Genomic DNA, 19,434 nt, shown 5'->3' on the forward strand with positions numbered 1-19,434 from the left:
AAGGCTCCGCTGTCCCCGCGGGGCTGTCTAGACAAACACGAGGCCGCTCTCCAGCATCCTTCTCCCTCCCAACCCCCGGGCGAGCAGCCAGGAGACCTGCCATGCTCCAGCCACCATCCCACCCCTGTGCCCCTCTCCGGGCAGGCAGGCATAGAGCTGATGGCACTCGTGGCTACCTGGACATCCCCAATGATTCCTGGGCAAGGACGCCCAAAAAAAAGGGCTGAGGAGCACAGGTTGGTGATGGGACCACAAACACAGCCCCTTGGGTCCCCTGATCCTTGGAGGACAAGCACGGAGCTGCCAGCGTTGGTCTCAGCTCCATCCTCCTCCTCCTCCTCCTCTTCCTCTGCCACCCAGGCAGCGTGTGGGAGGGAGACGGGACCAGAGCGTGGCTGGCGAGGCTGTGAGCGCCCAGCCAGCCCGGCCCCACAGCCCCAAAACCTGCCACCGCCGCGCGGCACAAAGCCCTGACGCAGCAGGATCCCGCTTCCCCCGCCCCGGCGCCTGGCAGCCCTTTGATGGATTAACTCGTAGCAGCAAGCTCCCCGGCGAGCCTGGGATCACGCCATCCCCGTACGGCCAGCTAAAACCCATCACGAGCCCTGACCGTGCTGCTTGGGTGGGGTCTGCACCTCTGAATGGGTGCGAATTTGGGGAGGCAGAGGCACGGACGGAGGTGTGTGCGCCGAGGTTTGAGGGCACGCCAGCTCTGCTGGCTCCAGCCAACGTCCCCCCCTGCCCCGAGGTGCAAAAGCAGCGAGCCCAGAAGGGAAAAAGCTGCTCAGAGCAAGGAGCTAACCTGCAAATCCCTGCTCGGGGAGGGAGGGATGGAGCAGAGGAGGTTTATGGCCTCGCAGCAGGGAACGCAGCCCTTGCAGCAGCTCGCTGGAAGGGTCGGGCAGCCCTCGGTCCCCAGGGGATGGGGATTTCAGGCAGCTGCTGCTAACGATGAGTGCCTGGGGCACAGAGCACGGGGAGGAGAGGAGCAGCAGGGCAGTGTCTGGGAGCTGGTGCCTCCGGGCGGTGTTTCTGCACAGGGGAGCAGGGAGGAGCTGCACATCCCCAGGCGGCGCGGGGACAAAGGTGACCGGGTGGCTCGGCAGCAGCTGGGGCCAGAGCCTGGGGAGCACTGGGGAGCAGAGCCATTAAGAAATGGAAGGAAAGTGACCTTCTGGCAGGGCTGGCGGGGTCTGTCCCCAAGAGACACACCAAAGGACGGAGAGGGAAGCACAGCACCAGCCGTCAGGGCAAAAGGAGCATGGGGAAGAGACGCACAGCGCGTCTGGGGGCTGCCACCCGCACAGGGAACAGACAGGAGCACGTGGCAATGGGGTGGCTTTAGGGACAGCACCCACCGCTCCATGCTCACCTGCCTGAGGCTCAGGGCACCCTCATCTGTGCTGCTTTGCCCCACCGGGTGCCTCGTGGGCAGCCACTGACTCCAAAAAGGGCCGGATCCTCACCAGGAAGCTGTCCCAAAACATCCCCCAGACGGGCGCAGGCTGCAACCTGGGCTGTGGGGTCCGGCGAGCCGAGGGGCTGCAGCCCCCTCCCCTTACCTGCTTCTCGGTCATGGCGTAGAGGTGCTGGCGGTCGGGGCTCAGCACCAGGTCTCGCAGGATGGAGCTGCCCTCGTGGGCCACCACGTTCTCGTACTGCAGTGCCTGGTGCTTCCTGTCGGCCGGCAAGTCCACCAGGATCTGCGGGGACAAAGAGGGGGTGAGCACAGCCCCGTGCACGCCTCGCACCCACCCCGAGGTGGGGAAACAAGGAATGCATCCCCCTAGGGATAACAGGGGCGAGCCACGGCCACCGCAGCATCATAAAGCAGCACAGAGCACAAACACCTCAGTCCTCTCCAGGAGGTCTCTGGCAGATTTCTGCTCTCCTTTGTGCATATCACCACCGTCACCACGTTTATACATATCCAAAATCCTCACCCTGCACATGACGGCACCCAACTCCTCATCACCCCGCTCTCCCCACCCTAAAGAGCCCCCCCAGAGGAGCCCAGCCTTGCTCAGCCATAAGGCCAGCAGCTGGCAGGCAGCACCGCACCGAGCGCTGACATCTCCCCATCCACCAAAGGAAACGCTCGGGGTCGTGGCTGGGGAAGTCCAAAGGGTCTCGAGGAAGCCGAGGGTCAGCAGAGGTCCAGAAAGCGCCTTTGTTCCTCGAGCAGGAGCGTGGCAGGGGCTCTGATCCCATTAGGGCTCGCAATCATGTTAAGGAGCTTCCCAAGTGGGCTGGTTCCTCGCTGCACCGGCGCTAACCCCGTTGGGAGGCACCACGGGGCCAGCAGCACGCACCAAGCATGAGCCGAGCCCCGACAAAGCTCTGCTGTTTCAGAGACCCTAAACCTTCCCAAAACACATCCCACCCTGATCCCGACCCCGCAGCCCCCCGGCAGGGCCAGACGCCGGCGTTTGCAGGGTTCCCAACCAGAGGCTGCGGGGCCGGGCGAGCAGGATGGGGATGGCGGTGCGCAGCTGATTAGCATGGAAATGTATGCGGCTCACAAACAAACCGGGGCCCGTTTAATTAGAGCGGCGCCTTTGATTCACCGCCAGCCTCCTGCACGCACCAGCCCCGGATTATTTTTAGGCAGTTTTACAAAACAAATGTATTTAATTAAGAAAGAGACCCCTGAGCAGCCAGGGAGCGCGGTGGGGCGCGCAGAGGCCGCCCTCGCCCCGCGGGACCCGGGTGCCAGCCTCGCAGGGGCAGACACAACTTTTTGGAGCCCTTGGCACAGCCCCAAACCCCCGGTCCTTGCTGTTCCCCCAACCAGGACCCCATTGGGCATTTTCCCATCAATCCCACACCCCTTTTAGGGTCGCTCCCCTCCCAGCTCTCAGCCTCCCCACCACAAAACCTTGCCCGAGCTCTCCGGAGGGACGGTGCCATGGCAAGGTGACAAAAGCACCTCTCCAGCCCTTTTACGGGCCGGAGCTGCAGCAGGGAGGAATCGATGTAGTTTTACCCTGGTCCTAAAATAGATCTACAAGGGGATGTTGCGCCGGCAGTAATTTTTAACTAGCGGGGTAATTTCCCCATTACATTATTGCGCTGCGCAGTGCTGGGAAAGAGAAAGGGATGCATTAAAAGAACAACAGACGTGAAGCACTTCCAGTTAATTTGAGGCTCCAGGAAGGACCTACAAATAATGACTGTAGTCAAAGGGGGCTGGGGCCAACACATTGGGGTGTTCTGGAGGGGGCCTTGTGGCCACCCCAAACGTGCACGCATGGGAATCCTCCCCTCCGGCACCTGCTGCAGCTCTGCGGGTCAGGAAAATGGGATTTGGGAGGGTTGGCATGGCTGTTTGGGGCATAATAGAGTGGTTTCCCAGTGACATCTCTTACCGGCACAGGGGTGGCTTCCCCTTTCCTCCCCGCACACCCGTGCCCACCTGCGGGGCCGGGGGAGAGGATGTGCAGTAATCAGAGCAGCCCCCTCGGAAGCACGTGCCTTCCTGCCCACCCTGCTCCCCTTCCCACCCAGGGGAAAACACAGCCACCGGGGGAAAAAAATAAAACTCTATTAACCTTTCTCCTCATCCTGATGCTGATATAATTACCCAATACTAATAATTACCCACACTAATTTCTCACTCCGGATTCCTGTCCTAGCTCGGCTTCCTCACGCGATTGCGGCCGAGCCGGCGGCGAGAAGGCTTCGGGATGGGGCTTTTCTTTCCCATGGGGCTGGAAGGAGCCGTGTGGTGGAGCCTCCCCCCACCAAGATGGAGATGCAGGAGGCACAGACTGGGATTTTTGCAGTCCCCGTGGCAATGGGCACCCTACAGAGGCAAGAAGAGCCCACGGTAGTGGGGCTGTTGTCTCCTTCAGCACCTGGAGGAGACTGGAGGCAAGAAATTACAAGCTGGCTGCTTGTAGGAACCATCTTAAGCCAGGGCTAGAGGCTGCTCTGCAGGACATGGGCACACGCTGTCCCCACGGCCACGCAGCACAAAACCAGCCCAATTTCCCTGCAAGCTGCACCAGGCGGCACCGCACAGGGAGAGGTTTCAGGAGCAGGTCCCCAGAAGGGCGCAGAGAGAGCTCCCGGGGGTGGTCTCAGCTGGAAAAGGGAGCTCTGCCCCTACCCAGCTGCTGGCTTGGGAACAAGAAGGTCTCACCAAGGTCTCACTGCCTGGCTACAAGGCGCAGGGACAGCGGCACCGGCCAGCCCAGCTCCTGCCTCGAGTCCAAAGCTCCACCTCGAGCTCAGCTCTCCTTTGCCACCACGCCGCTGGAGCGCCCAAACGCTTTTGCCAGGGCCACCCCGTGTCAAGCACGAGCCAAGAGCCTCTGCCCCACGGAGCTGGCACTGTCTGACACGAGGTGATACCAACAGATGGAACGAGCCACTCGAGGGTGGAGGACACCACGAGAACGAGGTCACTGCCTTGTACTCACCACCAAAAATTCAATTGTGGGCAGAAGAAACGCGCATTGGAGGCCAAACACGCTGCGCTTCAACGCCCTGAACTTCCTCATCTGTTTCCACTTTGCCTCTTCCCAGCCCACGTGGCCTGTCCCTCGTCCTGCACAACTCCACGAGACCGCAGGCTGAGACCCAAAACCAGTGGGGAGGTGAAAGGACCCAGAGGAGTCACGGTGGCAGAGGGATGGCTCAGCTCACAGCGGCGCATCCGCTCCCCAGGCAAGGTGCCCTCCGGGGCAAATGTGCCCCAAGAGTGGCCACAACCATTGTCAAAGTGACACGGGGAAACCCTCCCGACATGCTTACAGGCACCGGCACTGGGGGAGAGGAGAGGAGAGTCTGCCTGGCCCACGTTTTGGAAAGAGGGGCGATGAGAAGGATGAAGAGCAGCAGCTGTGAGCAGCCGAGCCCCGGCTGGTGGCTGCCCAGCGCCAGCAGTGGGTCAGGAGGGGACGGCGGCGCAGGACGGGGCTCCGCAGCTCGGGAACGCCAGGTGGAGAGGGAGAATGCACAGCCGGGCAGGGAAAGCAGCCGTGAAGATGCCAAAGCTGCTTTGGGATTTAACGAGCAGCAGCAGGAGCCCCACGCGGGCGGTGAAGCGCTGCGGGATGCAGCACCTGCAAGGGGCGCACGGAGGTGGTGACACAGGGACGAGCTGGTGCCACCCATGCCCTGGCGTGGGGACAACTCATGAGCCCTCCACCCAGAGGGAAGAGGCAGCTCCTGAGCGGGGCTCTCCCACCCCAGGCTCCCAGCGCTGAGCTCGGTGCCGAGCGGTACCCCGCCGACCCCTCCTCTTGGCACGAGAAGTGCTCCACGCCGCTTTGTGCTCTTATCTGCACGCGGCTGTGATTAATTCTCAGTGGCTGGCAGCAGCTACAAGAGGAGGGCGCTTTCGCCCGCCTGCCACACTTCAAAGGCAGGGACTTATCTGCCTCAAACACACTCCGCAGCCTTTTCACGGGGACCCTTTCCAGTTCCACGGGGCTCGCACGGCGCTGACAGGCGTCGCCAAAGCAAGGCTTATTTACGGGAGTGCATTTCAAAGCCTTCCCCTTCCCTCCCGGCGCTCCGGACGCTTGCTGGGGGAGGCAGCGAGATGCGAGCCCTGCACAGACAGCCCCGTGCAGCTGCTCTGCCAGGGATACGATGGGGAGATGCTGGAGGATGCCACGGTCCCTGCACCGTGAGGTCTCTGTGCTGTGCAAAAACACCTCCCCAAAGCCAGGCAGGAGCTGCTCGGCTCCAGCCACCTCGGGGTGGAGGTGACAGCTGCCAGGAGCGTCACCAAACACCGCTCAGACGTGCTCAGGGCAGGATATGGAGTATCCCATATCCAGCCTGGGGGCCCCATGGGGACAGCGAGCCCCATGGGGGGACAGCCTGCACGTGGCCTGGGCTCACCCCGAGGCAGCAGGCGGCACACGGGGGAAGCTGGGCCCCCCAGCATCCCCTCCACGTGCCTTCCCCTGCACCAGCAGCTGCCACCCACGTGCCTCTCTCTGGTTTCCAAAAGAGGGAGAGAGCTTTAAAAATGGGGTCCCTGCATCAGCTGCTCCATCCCACACCGGGAAGGTGCAGGGGCTGCTCAGCCACCCCGAGAAATGCAGGAGCAGCTGCGGGGCTGGGGCATCAGCTGCCGCGGGGGGGCTGCAGTTGGTGGGGTTGGGGACGCTGGGTGCTGCTGGAAAGGGGGCCACCAGCGTGCCGGGGGGACAGCAGCAGGGAGAGCTGCTTGGGGCACATCTCAGGTTACCAAACCTTCACATCCAGCGAGGATAAGCCTCTGGTTTTGCTCAGCCTCGGGGGAAATGCAGCTTTCCTGTTCACGTGGGGAAAATCTCTACCAAGGCGGCTCAGCACGCTCAGCGCCAGGCTGCTCCGCACCGCCGGCACGGTCAGGGAGCAGGGAGGGATTTTGGAGATGCATTTTTGGCCCCACACGTGCTGCCCTGGACGGCTGCGGGGTGGCAGGGCTTCCAGCCAAAAAATCCCAGCTATGCAGCACGGGCAGGCGGCCGGCACCACCGAGGAGCCCGGCCACCGCCAGCTGCCCCACACAGGAACGCGTCCCCTCCCCACAAATAATCCCAAAGAAGGGGCCTGGGTGGCTGACCCGGCGCCCCGATGGCAGGAGGATGGGCTGGGGGTGCCATGTGTCCCCCCAGCCATGAGCAGAGGCTCGGGGAGGTTTTGCCAGCACAGACCTGACACCGACACCCAGCCCTCGCGCGGGGCCACGACGCTGATTCCTCGCTGATTGTGCACCGAGGGGAAGGGGGCGACGAGCTGCCACTCAGCGAAACCCATTTGTAAAGATTAATACAAACCAGGCTTTCGTCCCAGGCCCTACATTGCCTCAAGCCAGAGAACACTGGAACTTTAATTATATCAGTATAATAAAGAAAAAAAAAAGGAGATGCTTAATCTAGATCACGGCTCCCAACAGCCCCTGATTCCAGCGGCACCGACACCGGGCAATCGAACCGGCCTCGAAGCGCGCTGCTGCGGCACCTCGGGCACGTGCTGGCAGTTCTGCTGCCTCGGGGTGACAATTCTGTGCAGGCTCTTGGGTTTGCCCCAGGAGAGGTGGCTGCAAACCTCCCCAAACTTGCCCCCCAACCCTCAGCCGGCACCCCTGTGGCTGGACCTTGCCCCCTGCGAGCGCACAAATTGCCCCGGGCAGATTGCATCGGTCAAAACGTCTCCATCGACAGCGGGGATGGAGAAGCACGCCCAGCTCAGGGTTTCCCTGCTTCTGACGGAGCTAAAAAGCTGTCAGCAAAATCGTTTGCACCTTTCTGTAGTAAAACAGAAAAAAAAAGTGTTGGAGAGAAGTGCCCAGCGCCACAGCCGCAGTGTGGTGCGGGATCGGCTGGGGCAGCGCCTTCACCGGAGCCAAACGTGGGTGAAGGAGGGGACTGAGGGAGGTGACGGAGCAGGGTGAGAACTGCAGAGCCCCGTGGGAGCCCCGTGCTCGCTCTGGCACGGGATGCACTGAGGCACCCTCGCTGCTCACCCCACAGCAGCCCCTGCGCCCCCCAGCCCGCCAGCTGCTCGGGCGGTCTCGAGCCATTGATTTCTCAGCTTTGCCCTTCAAAACTCTCCTGGCTCGGCGCCCGGCTTGCATCGTCTCGTTCCTCGGGAGCAAAATATCTCTATTATTATTGCAATTATTTCCCAATCAGCATCGCTCAGGGCTGACTCGGTCGGCGGGGGGGCCCCGACAGGCGAATCGATGCGCGGCCTCTGCCCAGGGCTGCCGAGGGAAGGGCGGGCGGAGGACGGGGGCGTCCCTCTCCACCGTGTGTGGCTGTCCCCGGCCAAGCAGTGGCCACAAACTACCTGTGTGCCGAGGAGACGGACCCAAATTCTGTTTATTTCCCTCCTAGCTCAGCAAGGCAGCACCAGCCCTTCTTCCCTGCCCGAGCAGCCAGAGCAAGGCGACACCAACGTCAGCCCACCGCGTCCCACCACCCCTGGCCTGCTTGGGAGTGAGGACCGGCCCTACAATGGCCAAGGAGGACATGGGGCACTCGTCCCTTTCCAGACCGCTGTCAGGGAGCCCAAAAAGTCAGGGAGGAGGCAGCGGGGCTTTGCCAGGAGGAAGCCCAAGCTCCCAGAGCTGCAGCGTGCCGGAGATCAGCTGATCCTCCCTCCCCTCCCGGCCCCAGGAAAATAGCAGCTTCCTTCCTGCTCCCTAAAACAACAAAGCAGCACGAGAGAAGCTGCCTGAGGACACGGAAGGAGCCATCAATCTCACCACACACAGGGCTGGGTGGCAGGAAAAGCCCACGCAGGGGAGGCTGCGGAGGGATGGTCCCGGGGTGGCCGTCCCCGGGGTGTCCCCAGCAGGCTGGGGACAGGCTGCGGCAGCAGCTCCAGCCTTCGGCTGGCCACGACAGCGGGGCCCAGTGCTCCTCTCCTCATCCCAGTGCTCCACAAGCCCCATAATGCCCACCCCAGGGGCTCCCAGCCCTTCCCCCAGAAGCACGGGGACAAACACACTCCCCCAAATGCTGCAGCCCAAACCTCTGCACCAGGCTGGTGCCGTGGGGGGACCGCAGGGTGCGCGCAGTGCATCCCCCTTGTGCTGCCTTCAGCCACCCCCGGGTTTCGTTTCCTTTTTCCTCTCTGCAGACACACAACTCCATCTCCAGAGCAGAAACAACTCCGCAGAACCTCCAGAGCCCAAACTTTACATCCCCAGAGCGCAACTGGCACGTGTCGCCCCACACCAACAACTCTCCAAAACCACCGCCCCACGCAGCGCCCCGACAGAGCCGGGCTTTAGGCTGCAGAAAGGGGCCCAGCACCGGGCACCCGGGCTTGCAGGCAGGTTTACTCATCCATCAGGCTTCTCTCCGCAGCCCTGCATCCAGGCATCACAACCCCACAAACTCCAAAACTTCACACAACCCCACCTCAGCAGCTCCCAAACCACTCCGCTCCTGCCACAAGCCCAGCAGCCACCAATTCCTCACCGCCCCATCCCGAGGCCACTCGCTGCAGTAACACAAATTTGCAGCAGACGCATTTAACACGAACTAAAACCCGCTGCCATTCACATCCACCCAGGGAGAAGGGAATGCTGACCGCATCCAGCCTCACCTATTTAACGCCAGCGCTGCCCCCGTCCTGCAGACAGCCCCTCGTTACCGCAGACCCGGGCTGCCCCGAGGTTTTATCCCGACGGCCAAATCACACCTGAGCGGCCAGGAGCAGCTGCTAAGCACTGAACAGCCGGGGTCTAAATAACGCACGGCACGCTGACACCATGAAATATTAAACATCTTGCCCAGGCAGCACAACTGGACACGCAGAATGTCTCATGAACTCAATGACTACATTTTATGCCGCATAATGTGCTTCAAGAGAAAGTAATCCATTGATCAGGAGGGAGGAGAAAAGTTAAAACCACGCTTTTTTTTTTTTTTTCCACTCTTTTTAAACCAACATCTCTGCTATCGGCACCCCGAGATGGAATCTCAGCCTCAGCGCTCCCCCCAAACCTGCCCCCACAAACACCTCCAGGGCTGGAGGACAACCTCTCACTGCCCCACACGAGCTGCTCCTGATAACAACACCCAGCTGAACCCAGCTCCGGGCTGGGAGCAAAGGAGAGCACGTGCAAATATTTCCCTTCAAACCCAACCCTCGCCGACACACACTCAGACCCCTCTCGCTCTCCCCACCCCGAGTTTAGTGTTTGCTGAACTCCCTGCTCTGTTTGTTTGCGTTTTAGGGCTGGGTTCCCACACGTGAGCCTCTCCAGCAGCACCCCCAGCCCCACGTGCCGCTCTCCGGCTCACGCCTTCCCCGCAGCCCCAAGGAAAAGGCGCGGGGCTGCAGCTCCCCACCCCACCAAACCCAGGAGCGCCGGAGAGCGCTTCCCACAGCAGGCTCTCCGCTGGCAAACAGGATGGAAATTAGGCTCTTCAGCCTGAGCATAGGAGCAATTTTGAAGGAGAGATTGAGCAGATTTAAATATAGAGATTGCTTTCCCTAAGGATACTGCTCGAGATGTTTAAAAGCTCAGGTTTTACGCAGCGCAGATTTTCTCTCCGCAGCGCTCGTGCGGGTGCAGAACCCTTCTCTCTGCCGCTCCCTTCTTCTTGGGGCTCATGGGGAAGCGGGGCCAGGCGGGAGGGGACCACCACAGACAGGCAAACGCTGGGCTCCTGCACACCCGTACGATGCTGAGGGGCCGCAGGAGGAGCCCGGGCAGCCCCTCGCCAAGCCGCCGGCACGCAGGAGGGCCGGGCGCACAGCTGGGGCCGCTTTGTGCGCTCGCTCCGGGAAATTCTCGGCACAGCTTTTAGGACCACCTGCCACCATCTCCATCTCCCCAAAGCCGCGACGGCTGCCAGGGGATCTCAAGAGGAGGCTGCCACTCACTGCAGCTCGCCGGCACGATGTCCAAGGAGCTGCCTCCAGCGAGGCGCCAGGAGCGCAGCTTGGCACCTGACAGCTCGGCACGGGGGAGAGACGTGCCAACGCCGAGTGCTGTCGGCCCTCGGTGGCCCTAAAGGCTGGTGGCAACGCGTGCTGTCCCCCTCTTACACGCTGCCACCACCCATAGCCCTCACCGTGTCCCTGCCTCCTGCCCATCCATGGGGTCAGGTACCCAAAAGCACCCACGAAGAGGGTTCCTGGCGGAGAGAGCTCGTGGAGCGGTGACCCACGGCGGGCAGGGGGCTTCAGCACCTCTGGGGGGCTTCGAGGTGGGCAGGGAGGGAGCAGAGATGGCGATGGGATGAGCAAACCCTGAGTAAAAGTGTTCCTGCCATCAAGATGGGGCCCTGGCAGCAACCTTTGCCCGGCCCAAGGGTGCGCACGCCTGAGTATCCGCACTGGAGAGGGAGGCCAAGGGGTGGGAAATGATGTTAATTAAAGTTTTAATTACTGTAACCAAACGAGTAGCATAATTACTTTATTCTCACCGAGACTTCAAGCTGATTAAGAATCACGTGCATCGCAATCTTTGGGTTGATTTGATTTTTAATTAAACGTGCTGGCGGAGGGACGGGGCGGGATAGGGGCTCGGCTCTGCCCGGACCCCAAAACCTGGGGGGGGGCCCCCTGGGAGCCGGACACAGCTCCCAGCACGGGTCGGGGAAGCTCCATGGGTCCACACCCATGTGACACGAGGCTTCGAGCAGAAGAGGATGTGCAGGGACACGGCCCCGTGGCCAGCAGGTCACCAGAGCTCCCCGTACCCCTTCCGCAGCACCCCCAGCCCCATCCCGCCCAGGCCCCTCCAATATTAATGAACCGGTGCCGCCGCTGGAGGGAATTATTAAAAAACAATTTTGCAAAGGTATCTTTTTCAAATAATAATAATACTAAAAGACAAAGCTGTAGAAATTAAATTCCCAGTCCCCTACCTCAAATAAATAGTATCAGAATTTGAAATGAGACATAATTACCTCGGCAAGGTTAAAGCCGCTAATGCGCACGGAATACAGAATCACCATTCATCATAATCATATCTCATATCACAGCCATTATTTATAATTAGGAGGCACGGTTTAAAAAACACATAAAGACGCCCATGCAATGCAGTAATTCTTCTGTTATTGCTCCTGAAGGGCCAATCCTGGCCCTTTCAGAACCTCTGATTTGTGGAGTCCAGGAGCAGGCAAAAACAGTTCCCCAAAATGCCCCGAAAAGTCAGTCCCAAAGAGCGTGCCGCTCATGGCTCTGAAGGAAAATCCACCTGCAGCTGCCCTCGAGCCCTTCCTGAGCATGAAGACAGCAGTGACAGGACACTGGGGCTGCACCTAACCCATCCAGACCATTTCAGAGCCACACGGCCATGCTGGGAAGGGTGAGAGCAGCCAGGGTCCGGCCAGGAGAGCATCGTGGCACAGAGCCAGCAGCCAGCCCGGCCCGGAGCTGCAGGTGCCAGCGCTCCCCACCGGCCCCATGAGCTTTCTTGGCCGCTGGGTGCTTTTACGTGCTTTTAAACCACGGAACAAGCGATGGCAAAAGCTGGCGAAACCAAAAGCTAAACCAAAAGCTGCTCCCGCGTCCCAGTGAAACATTAACAAGCTCCCAGCGGAGTCAGAGGAAATTGCCCATAAAGTATTCGGGGAAGTATGAGCTGGGTGGTGACGACACGAGGCCCCGAGCCCACCTCTGGAGACACATCTCCGGGCCCACTGCTGGCAGCAGCCAGGAGCACGAGCTCACAGTCCCATGGGGATGCTGAGCTGCTCCTCTTGAACATAGGTGCTGGAGCAGAGCCCTCGTGCAGAAAAGCACTGAGTGCCAGGACACAGCCTGGGTCGGGGACGGGTCTGTTTTGGGGGGCAAAGCAATCCCTGGGGTTGAGGAGCCCGAGCTCTGCACCCTTTGGTGGGGATTAGAGCAAGAGAAGGTGCCCCGGGTGCGCAGAGCTGTGCCAGCAGGGGCTGAGACAGCAGGAGGACAGACACACACATGCAAGCTGCAGGGTTTTTGGAGATGGAAAAGCAAAGGGGGGAGCACAAGGGGAGCCAAGGGCCGGAGGCAGCAGCCCCAAACACGAGCTGCCTTTCCCCCGGCTGCTCACTGCACCCGACCGCTGGTCCCGTGACTGCGGTCACAGAGCTGAGCTTTTTCAGAGATTTCACTGGGCTGTAAAATGCTAAACTAACAAGGGAGGGGACAAAACCAGCTTACAGACGCACACAGAAGCGCACGCTGTGCAAAACCCAGGAAACGAGTTGCTAACAAAGGGCCCCGCAAACACGCTGGGGTCCCCGCACCACGCACCGCGGGGTCTCCACCGCCTCCTCGCTCCCCTTGGGGCCGTCCCCGTGGCCTCAGCAGGCACCAGAAGGACCTTTACCACCCATAGCAGCGAGTTTTCCAAACCCCAAAGTCACAGAGAGAGGCGGCATTTTGCAGCGCTCGGGCAGGGGACCGCTCTTTGCCCTTCCAAGTGCTGGAAACGAATCCCCCCCCCTCTCCCCTTTTCATCCCGTTGAAGACTTGACAGAACCTCCTAGCGCTCTGCAGTTGAAATTGGCAGGTCTCAAATTAATTGACTGCAATTTTACACAACAACATGTTTAGCTGAGAGCTGGCCCGCGGCCCGCTTGGCTCGCCACCGCTCCCCAGACACTTTTCAAGCAACCTCCAAAACTTCACAACACGGCGGAGGCGAGGCGAGCGGGCTGCCAACGTGACCCGCTCCCTGCCAAAAAACCAGCCCCGCATCCCCGCGCCCCCTCCCCGACCCTGCTCCGGCTCCTCTGCTGCTTTCCCCCCACCCCCCGCTCTCGTTAATGGCTCGTTAAATTATTCTCCTCGTCTCCGAGGACTCCGCTCCTCCGAACGTGGAGGGGCACGGCGCGGGCTCTGCTCTCGCTGGGTTTCGGGCCCGCTGCTTTGCCATGGAAACGAAAGCGACGGGACCGACGCGTGCAACAGGCAGGAGAGAAGGCAGGTTTGTATTTCTGCCCACCCTGACACATTCCTGTGCTCTTTTCCCAAAGGACAGGGCCTGAAGCAAAAGCCGACGTCACCGTACCGGCGCTGGCGGCGGCTCCACAACGCAGCCACAGCCAGGGGTGAGCGCCCTGGGGTGCTGTTGTTTGGGATCCCAAACACGAGGACGCACAACCTCAGCGCCCAGGAATGAACTGCCGGGCTCCAGCTCACCTCCAGCCCTCGCCAGGAGCCAGCTCAGCCAAAAACCAACCACGCTCTCGTTAGCAGAGCCGGCACCGCCGCTCGCACGGGGCCAGCACGGCTCACGGGGACCAACCCCTGTGCCCAGGTCCCCGAGCCTCCTGTGGGATGCTGCCGGGGCCAAAACAAGCCCCAGGGACAAGCCAGCCCTGGCTGCGAGCCCTCAGGCTGATCGTGAGCAGGAAGCACCCCAGTGCCGGGCACACCGGGCACCTCTCCAGGGCACGAAGGCGTGCTCCCGGCGGCCGGGCTGCGGGAGGCCAGGGGAGGATTTTCTGCGGCTCTGCCCAGAGCCTGGGTCAAGCAGCTGATGCTCCGCGAAAGCCAAATTGGGGGCGGGTTGTTTGTGTGATTTTGTTTCTTGAATAAACAGAAACATCCTGCCCGTGATTAAGAGCCTTTATGAAAAACACACCAGCGCCGAGCGCTGCAGCTGGGGCTGGAGGTACCGCAGCGCCTGGGGGTGGGGGGGGGGGCAGAAAACAAGAGGGCTGGGCTTCACGGGGGGTGAGCACAGCTCCCAGATGGATTCACGCTGCTGCAACGTCCCGGGCAAGTTTCAGAGAGAGAAATCCTCCCCAGGAAATCACGAGATGGTTCCTTCCTCCCAGAAATCCCCATTTTTCATGCCAAACCTCCCCAAACCTCCTCTTGCTCCTGCCCCTCTGGAGAGGCAGCGACCCGGGCAGGCTGCGAGCAGCCCACGTGCCACGAACCACAAACAGCACAGGTCAGAGGCAGCCGAGGTGCTGCCACCACCTTTACGCCTTCATTCTTCCCTTTATCACCCACAGATATCAAATCAAAGCTCTCCCCACGCCCTTACGCCGCGCTCCGCCTTTTGGCTGCGGGCATCGCCAGCGGCAGGTCACGGGGAGGAGAAACCCAGAGGAGCTGACCCCAGCCCCGCTCAGAGACAAGCAGCACGGAGCTGAGCCGTGCCCAAAATCGCTCTGCCAAAATTCGAGGACCTGCAGGGCTCCTGTGCCTGCACCCCCCGTGCGGCTCCGCAGCCCCCGCCGCGCAGTGCAGAACACGTGCTTGGGGTTAACTCACACACACACACACGTGTGAAAACTCCAGTTTTCAAGTGTCTTCTCTTGGCAAGGCTCAAAATAGGCCAAGGTTTCAATATTTTTTTTGCTGGGAGGCTTTAAAAATGCATCCCATTCAAACCATCCCCGAAGCATTCCTGACATTTGTTGCCATCAGCTTCACCCCCAATTAGCTGCCTCTATGCAACTATCATCGTCCTGATGAAAAACATCTCCAGAAACACACAGCGAGTACAATAAACGCTCTCTCTCTTGCTCTGCTTCTCCCTGCTCAGAAACAAAGAGAATTAAGGAGGACAGTGGGTCAGGAACATTTTTGCCTTGACTGCTTTGTCCAGCAAGAGCCACCGCTTGCCGCGGTGCTGGCCGGGACGTGGGAGGTGACATTTGGCACCCAAAACCTGCTCCCCAGGCACCCCATACCCCATCTGCAGATGCAGCATTGATTCAACAATGAACGGACCAAATCTCATCTGGAAAAACACCTTTTTGGTGCATTGGGCTCAGCTCTCAAGGCTCGCAGCGCGTGGGACAGGCGCGAGGAGCAGCTGGGCTGCTCCCGTCCCCGGGAGCCAGGCACCAAACGGCACCTGGGCGGATACGGTGTCAGAGCAGAGCTCTCTGCAGGCTTCTTAATCGCTTCCATTTCCAAACCGGAGCAGAGGTCTTGTTTCAACAGCCTGCGCGAGCAGATGTCAGGCAGAAAGGTTCAAAAGGACAGCAGCGGAGAGAGGAAGGGGCTGAGCCACCGAGCTCACGGTGCACGGGGTTTTGGTGATGCGCGGCGGTGGGAGTGCATTTTTCTTCCCAAGTCTGAACACGCGCGCTTCCCTTCGTGCTTGCCTCGATTCCCTCCATCCCTGCACCCAAGGCTGTAATTTTTGCCCTCTTTTAAAACCAGAAGGACCAAGAAGCCGAAGATCCCACACCAAAGAGCCCAGCGATGCAGCTCTCCCAGCCCAGGCAGCTCCCAGCCCTCGAGTTTTCAAATTTAAGAGGGGGAAGGAGAGGCAGGAAGGAAACCCTCCGCTAAGCCACGGAGTGTTTATCTCACCTGCTGGAAGAGAAACACGTCTTTAATTTTAAACGTCGAGCGTAAAAACAGATCCCTTGAGGCTCATAAACATACCAGAAAGAGAGGGAGAGTAACACAGAGAAACCCTGGGGAAATAAACAGAGAATTCAATTTGGGGAGTTCCCATCCCCGAAGCCGGGTGGAAATCACCCCCACAGCCCCGTAGCTGGCACCGGCCGCGCAGACGAGGTGCGGCTGTGTTTGTTTTGGGGGGTTGTGGTGTTTTATTTGTTTTGGGGTTTGTTTTTTTTAAGGTCTTTGCTTACTTCTCAAGAAACACCACCGCGTGCAGCACCGTCCCCGAGAGGCCCGGTGGCGAGCCCAGCCAGGCCCCAGCACACCGACCCCAAGGAGCGGGGAAACACAGCTGGGCTGAGACACAGGCCTGGATTTTGGAAGATTTTTGAAGATTTTCAACCACCGATGGAAACCAGAAGGCCAAGGAGAGGCCAGGCACTGAGCCAGCCCTGAGGAGGCCATGCCCCACAGCACAGGACCTGCTGCAGCCACAGCCCCCAGGACTGCAAGGGGCTTTACCGACCGCAAGCCTGCCTGCGAGTGCCCCCGCTAAGAACAAAAATCCACCCCCGGAAGGATTTGGCGGCATCCTTCAGGGCAAATATGAGTTTGGGGGAACTCAGGTGGCAGCAGGGCTGTCGCTAGGAGGGTTTGGGCAGGTGAGAAAGATCCAACACACTCCTTGTGCCCCCAAAAACACGAGCAGGGGCAAAGCCTCCGAGGCTTTTTGCGCCAAGGGGCTCTGGCGAGGTGGCACAAACCCAGCCCACCTCCGGAGCAAGCAGCGGGGCTCTCCAACCTCCAAACCACCTCCTCGGTTGCTTCACAAACCACTTTTACCCTCCCAAATCCAAAATGTGCTCTCCCTACAAAGCGCTGCTCTTACTACAGAGGCACCACCAGAAGTTACCGGCCCCACGGTGAGTACCCCAGAGGCCTCTCCCCTCTCCGCATGGCACCGACCGGATCCCCCTTCCCCTGGCTCATACCCCAAAGAGAGACCGCTCAGCAGGACGCAGCGACATCCCCAAAACCCCAAAAGAAGCCATCCCAGCACACTCACTCCCCCGTGGCCACAGGGGAGGCGAGGGATGCTCGGAGCTGCTGGCAGAGCAGGGGGAAGCCGCGCGGAGCCAGGGGCCTGCACAGCGCCGGCGCCCAGGATAGCACACAAATTGCTTCATTAAATTTCATCACATTAAGCCAGTTTCATGAATTTAACATTGTCCCCGGACTATTGTTTGTCTGAAAATTAAATTACGGCAACATTTGTTGTTTCAACGAGTCTGTCAGTTACAAACGAGGCCGGAGGAGGGGGACGCGGGCAGGTGATGGCACTCCTGGCTCCGGCAGCGGGGTGAACGCAGCCCCTATTTCCCCTGGGGGATGGAGAGGGGAAGAATTAGGGTAACACCGTATTTCTCCCACTGCCAAGCGTGCCAGACATGGAAAGCCTCACCAGTACGGGCTCAGACTTTGCCCAGCCCTGCAGAGCACCAGGCCGTGCCCCTCCAGGCAGCACCCAACCCATTTACGCTCACCCGAGGAGATGTGCGCGCTGCTCTGGGGCTTTCCAGACCGCAAAGCTTTGCCACAATGGGGAACACGCAACAATTTCTCGATGATTCTTCCTTTTCCCGTAAGCAGCTCCTCTCTGCAGTATCAGGAACAAAGGTGAGAAGCTTTTGCTTGGTAAAGGAAAGCGCCGAGCCCAGCGGACTATAAATAGCACCCAAAACTGCCCCGCACCCCCAGCCAGGGGGATGAAATGAAGACGAGCGAACCACCAGCTCCAAGGTCAGAGAGACTGTTTGGTGTTTTTTTTTTTCCTTCCCTTTGTTCAAGGTCTGGTAATTTTACCAACACAGGAGAGGGATCCAAAATACATCATTACGGTGGGAGCTACTAAAAAACACACGGGTTTTTCAGCCTGCCGGGGCTCTTTCTGCTCTCGTGGGGATCACCACGGGGAAGATGCTGCCCCAGCACCAGCCCCCTGCTGCATTCAGGTTCCTCGGGACCCCCGGTGCCATACAAAGAGTGACTGATGGCTGCTGCCCTCGAGAGCACCAAGAGCAGCAAAAATAAAACCCTCCGATTACCCAGCCTTGCTCCGTGGGGTCCTCTCCACCTCTCCAGTCCCAACCCCAAGGCCATGGGGTGGGAGCTCAGGGCCGTGCCCAGCTCAGAAGCACCTTGGAAGGAGAAAGGAGAAATGCAGGGCCACCCGGGGACCACCAGACCAGGACAAACCCCTCAGGCACCGCTCACCCGGGCTGCAGGAAGGCAGGCGGGATGCCAGCACTGCCCTGTGCCCTCCCTTTTCTCCGCTGCCTTTGGTGGGAGGCCGGGGCTATTCTCCCACCTGAAAAGCCAAAATTAGCCAGCTTTCCAGCCCGTCAATAGGCACAATGGCTCTGACAGGAGGGCCTCCACAGTGCTGGGGCCTCCCAGCTCATTTCCATCTCAGCGGGGTGGTTTCCACCCTGCCCTGCCACCGCCAGCTCCGCAGCGAGCGCCGTGCCCAGCTCTGTGCATGGAGGGGCTGTGACTGCACCAGGTCAGAGGCATGGGGACACCCAGGGGTGCTCAGCACCCTCCAAGCTTCACAGCTCAATGAAGCCTAAAAGCTCACTCCTTGCAGTGCGCATCTGCAGCTCCATCCCCAACCCTCACAATCCTGTGCCACGGGCAGGGTCCTGAGCGAAGGGAAATGCAGAAAGCACCAAAAGACGCCGGAGATGGGCACATCCCGGAGACGGGCACGTCCCGGAGGTTCCCGAAGTCACCTTGGGGAGGGTGCCCAGGGCGATGCCCCCGCTGGCAGGGCTGCGGGGAGCCGGGAGAGGCGCCGAGTCAGCGCTGCGTGCGGGGAAGGGCTGAGCCTGGCGGCCACGTCCCCGCCTGGCAGCCAGCCCGGCTCCTCTCCGCCAGCTCCTCACCTGCCGGCTTTGTGCTGACTGCGGAGCAGATGGGGGAGGAAAAAAAAAAGAGTTATGGAGGTGAAGAGCTTGGGGCAGCCGGGTTGGGAGCTGTAGGGGCTGGGAGAGCCGCGGGGGCTCAGCCCCATCCTGCTCGAGGCGGGGAGCCCGAGCGCAGCGCGTCCCTCCCCAGAGTCACCCGAGGACGGAGCCGGCAGCAGCCCCCCCACCCCTCCCCAAGCCGGTCCCAGAGGCCGTGGGTTCACGATGAATTTCTAATTGTTTCCTCCAACAATGAGACATCCTGTTCGGAGCTCGACAAAAAGCCAGCGGGGCCCCTTCCTCCTGAGCCTGCCGGGGCGACGCCGCGCGCTGCCCGCCACGAGCGGGGGACACCGGGGGGGGGCTCCGCAGCCCCCTCTCCCCTCACCCCATCCACTTACCGGGGCTGCCTCCACCTCAATTAAAGCAGCCAGCACTTCAGGAGAGCTCTTGAGGGGGCTGGGAGCACTGAGAGGTGTTTGATGGATTCGCTGTGGCAGCCACTGGGTACCTTGTCGTGCCAAGCCAGGGAGGACGCAGGCGCAGGCTCCTGGGCGCCCATCTCCCTGCTGGGGAATGGGGCTGAATCCCCCGGGGAGCCCCATAAGTGGTGGGCAGGGGGAGCAGGGTCCCCGTGGGATGGGACAGGGACACAGAGGGACGAGGCAGCAGGAACAAAAGGCCCTTGTGC

The 19,434-nt window shown here is 60.5% G+C and overlaps 1 protein-coding gene across 4 annotated transcripts in view; it reads right to left on the bottom strand.

Annotated features, from left to right (window-relative positions):
* PLXNA1 (plexin A1) overlaps window positions 1-19,434 on the bottom strand; it is a 104,535-nt gene that overhangs the window by 64,961 nt on the left and 20,140 nt on the right. For all 4 annotated transcript variants that reach the window (XM_072044559.1, XM_038185761.2, XM_072044557.1 and 1 more), the window contains exon 4: window positions 1,563-1,703. In XM_072044559.1, the coding sequence (XP_071900660.1) occupies window positions 1,563-1,703 (141 nt within the window). The remainder of the gene's footprint in view (window positions 1-1,562; window positions 1,704-19,434) is intronic.

This window comes from Anas platyrhynchos, chromosome 13 (genome assembly GCF_047663525.1).
Source record: "Anas platyrhynchos isolate ZD024472 breed Pekin duck chromosome 13, IASCAAS_PekinDuck_T2T, whole genome shotgun sequence".
NCBI lineage: Eukaryota > Metazoa > Chordata > Aves > Anseriformes > Anatidae > Anas > Anas platyrhynchos.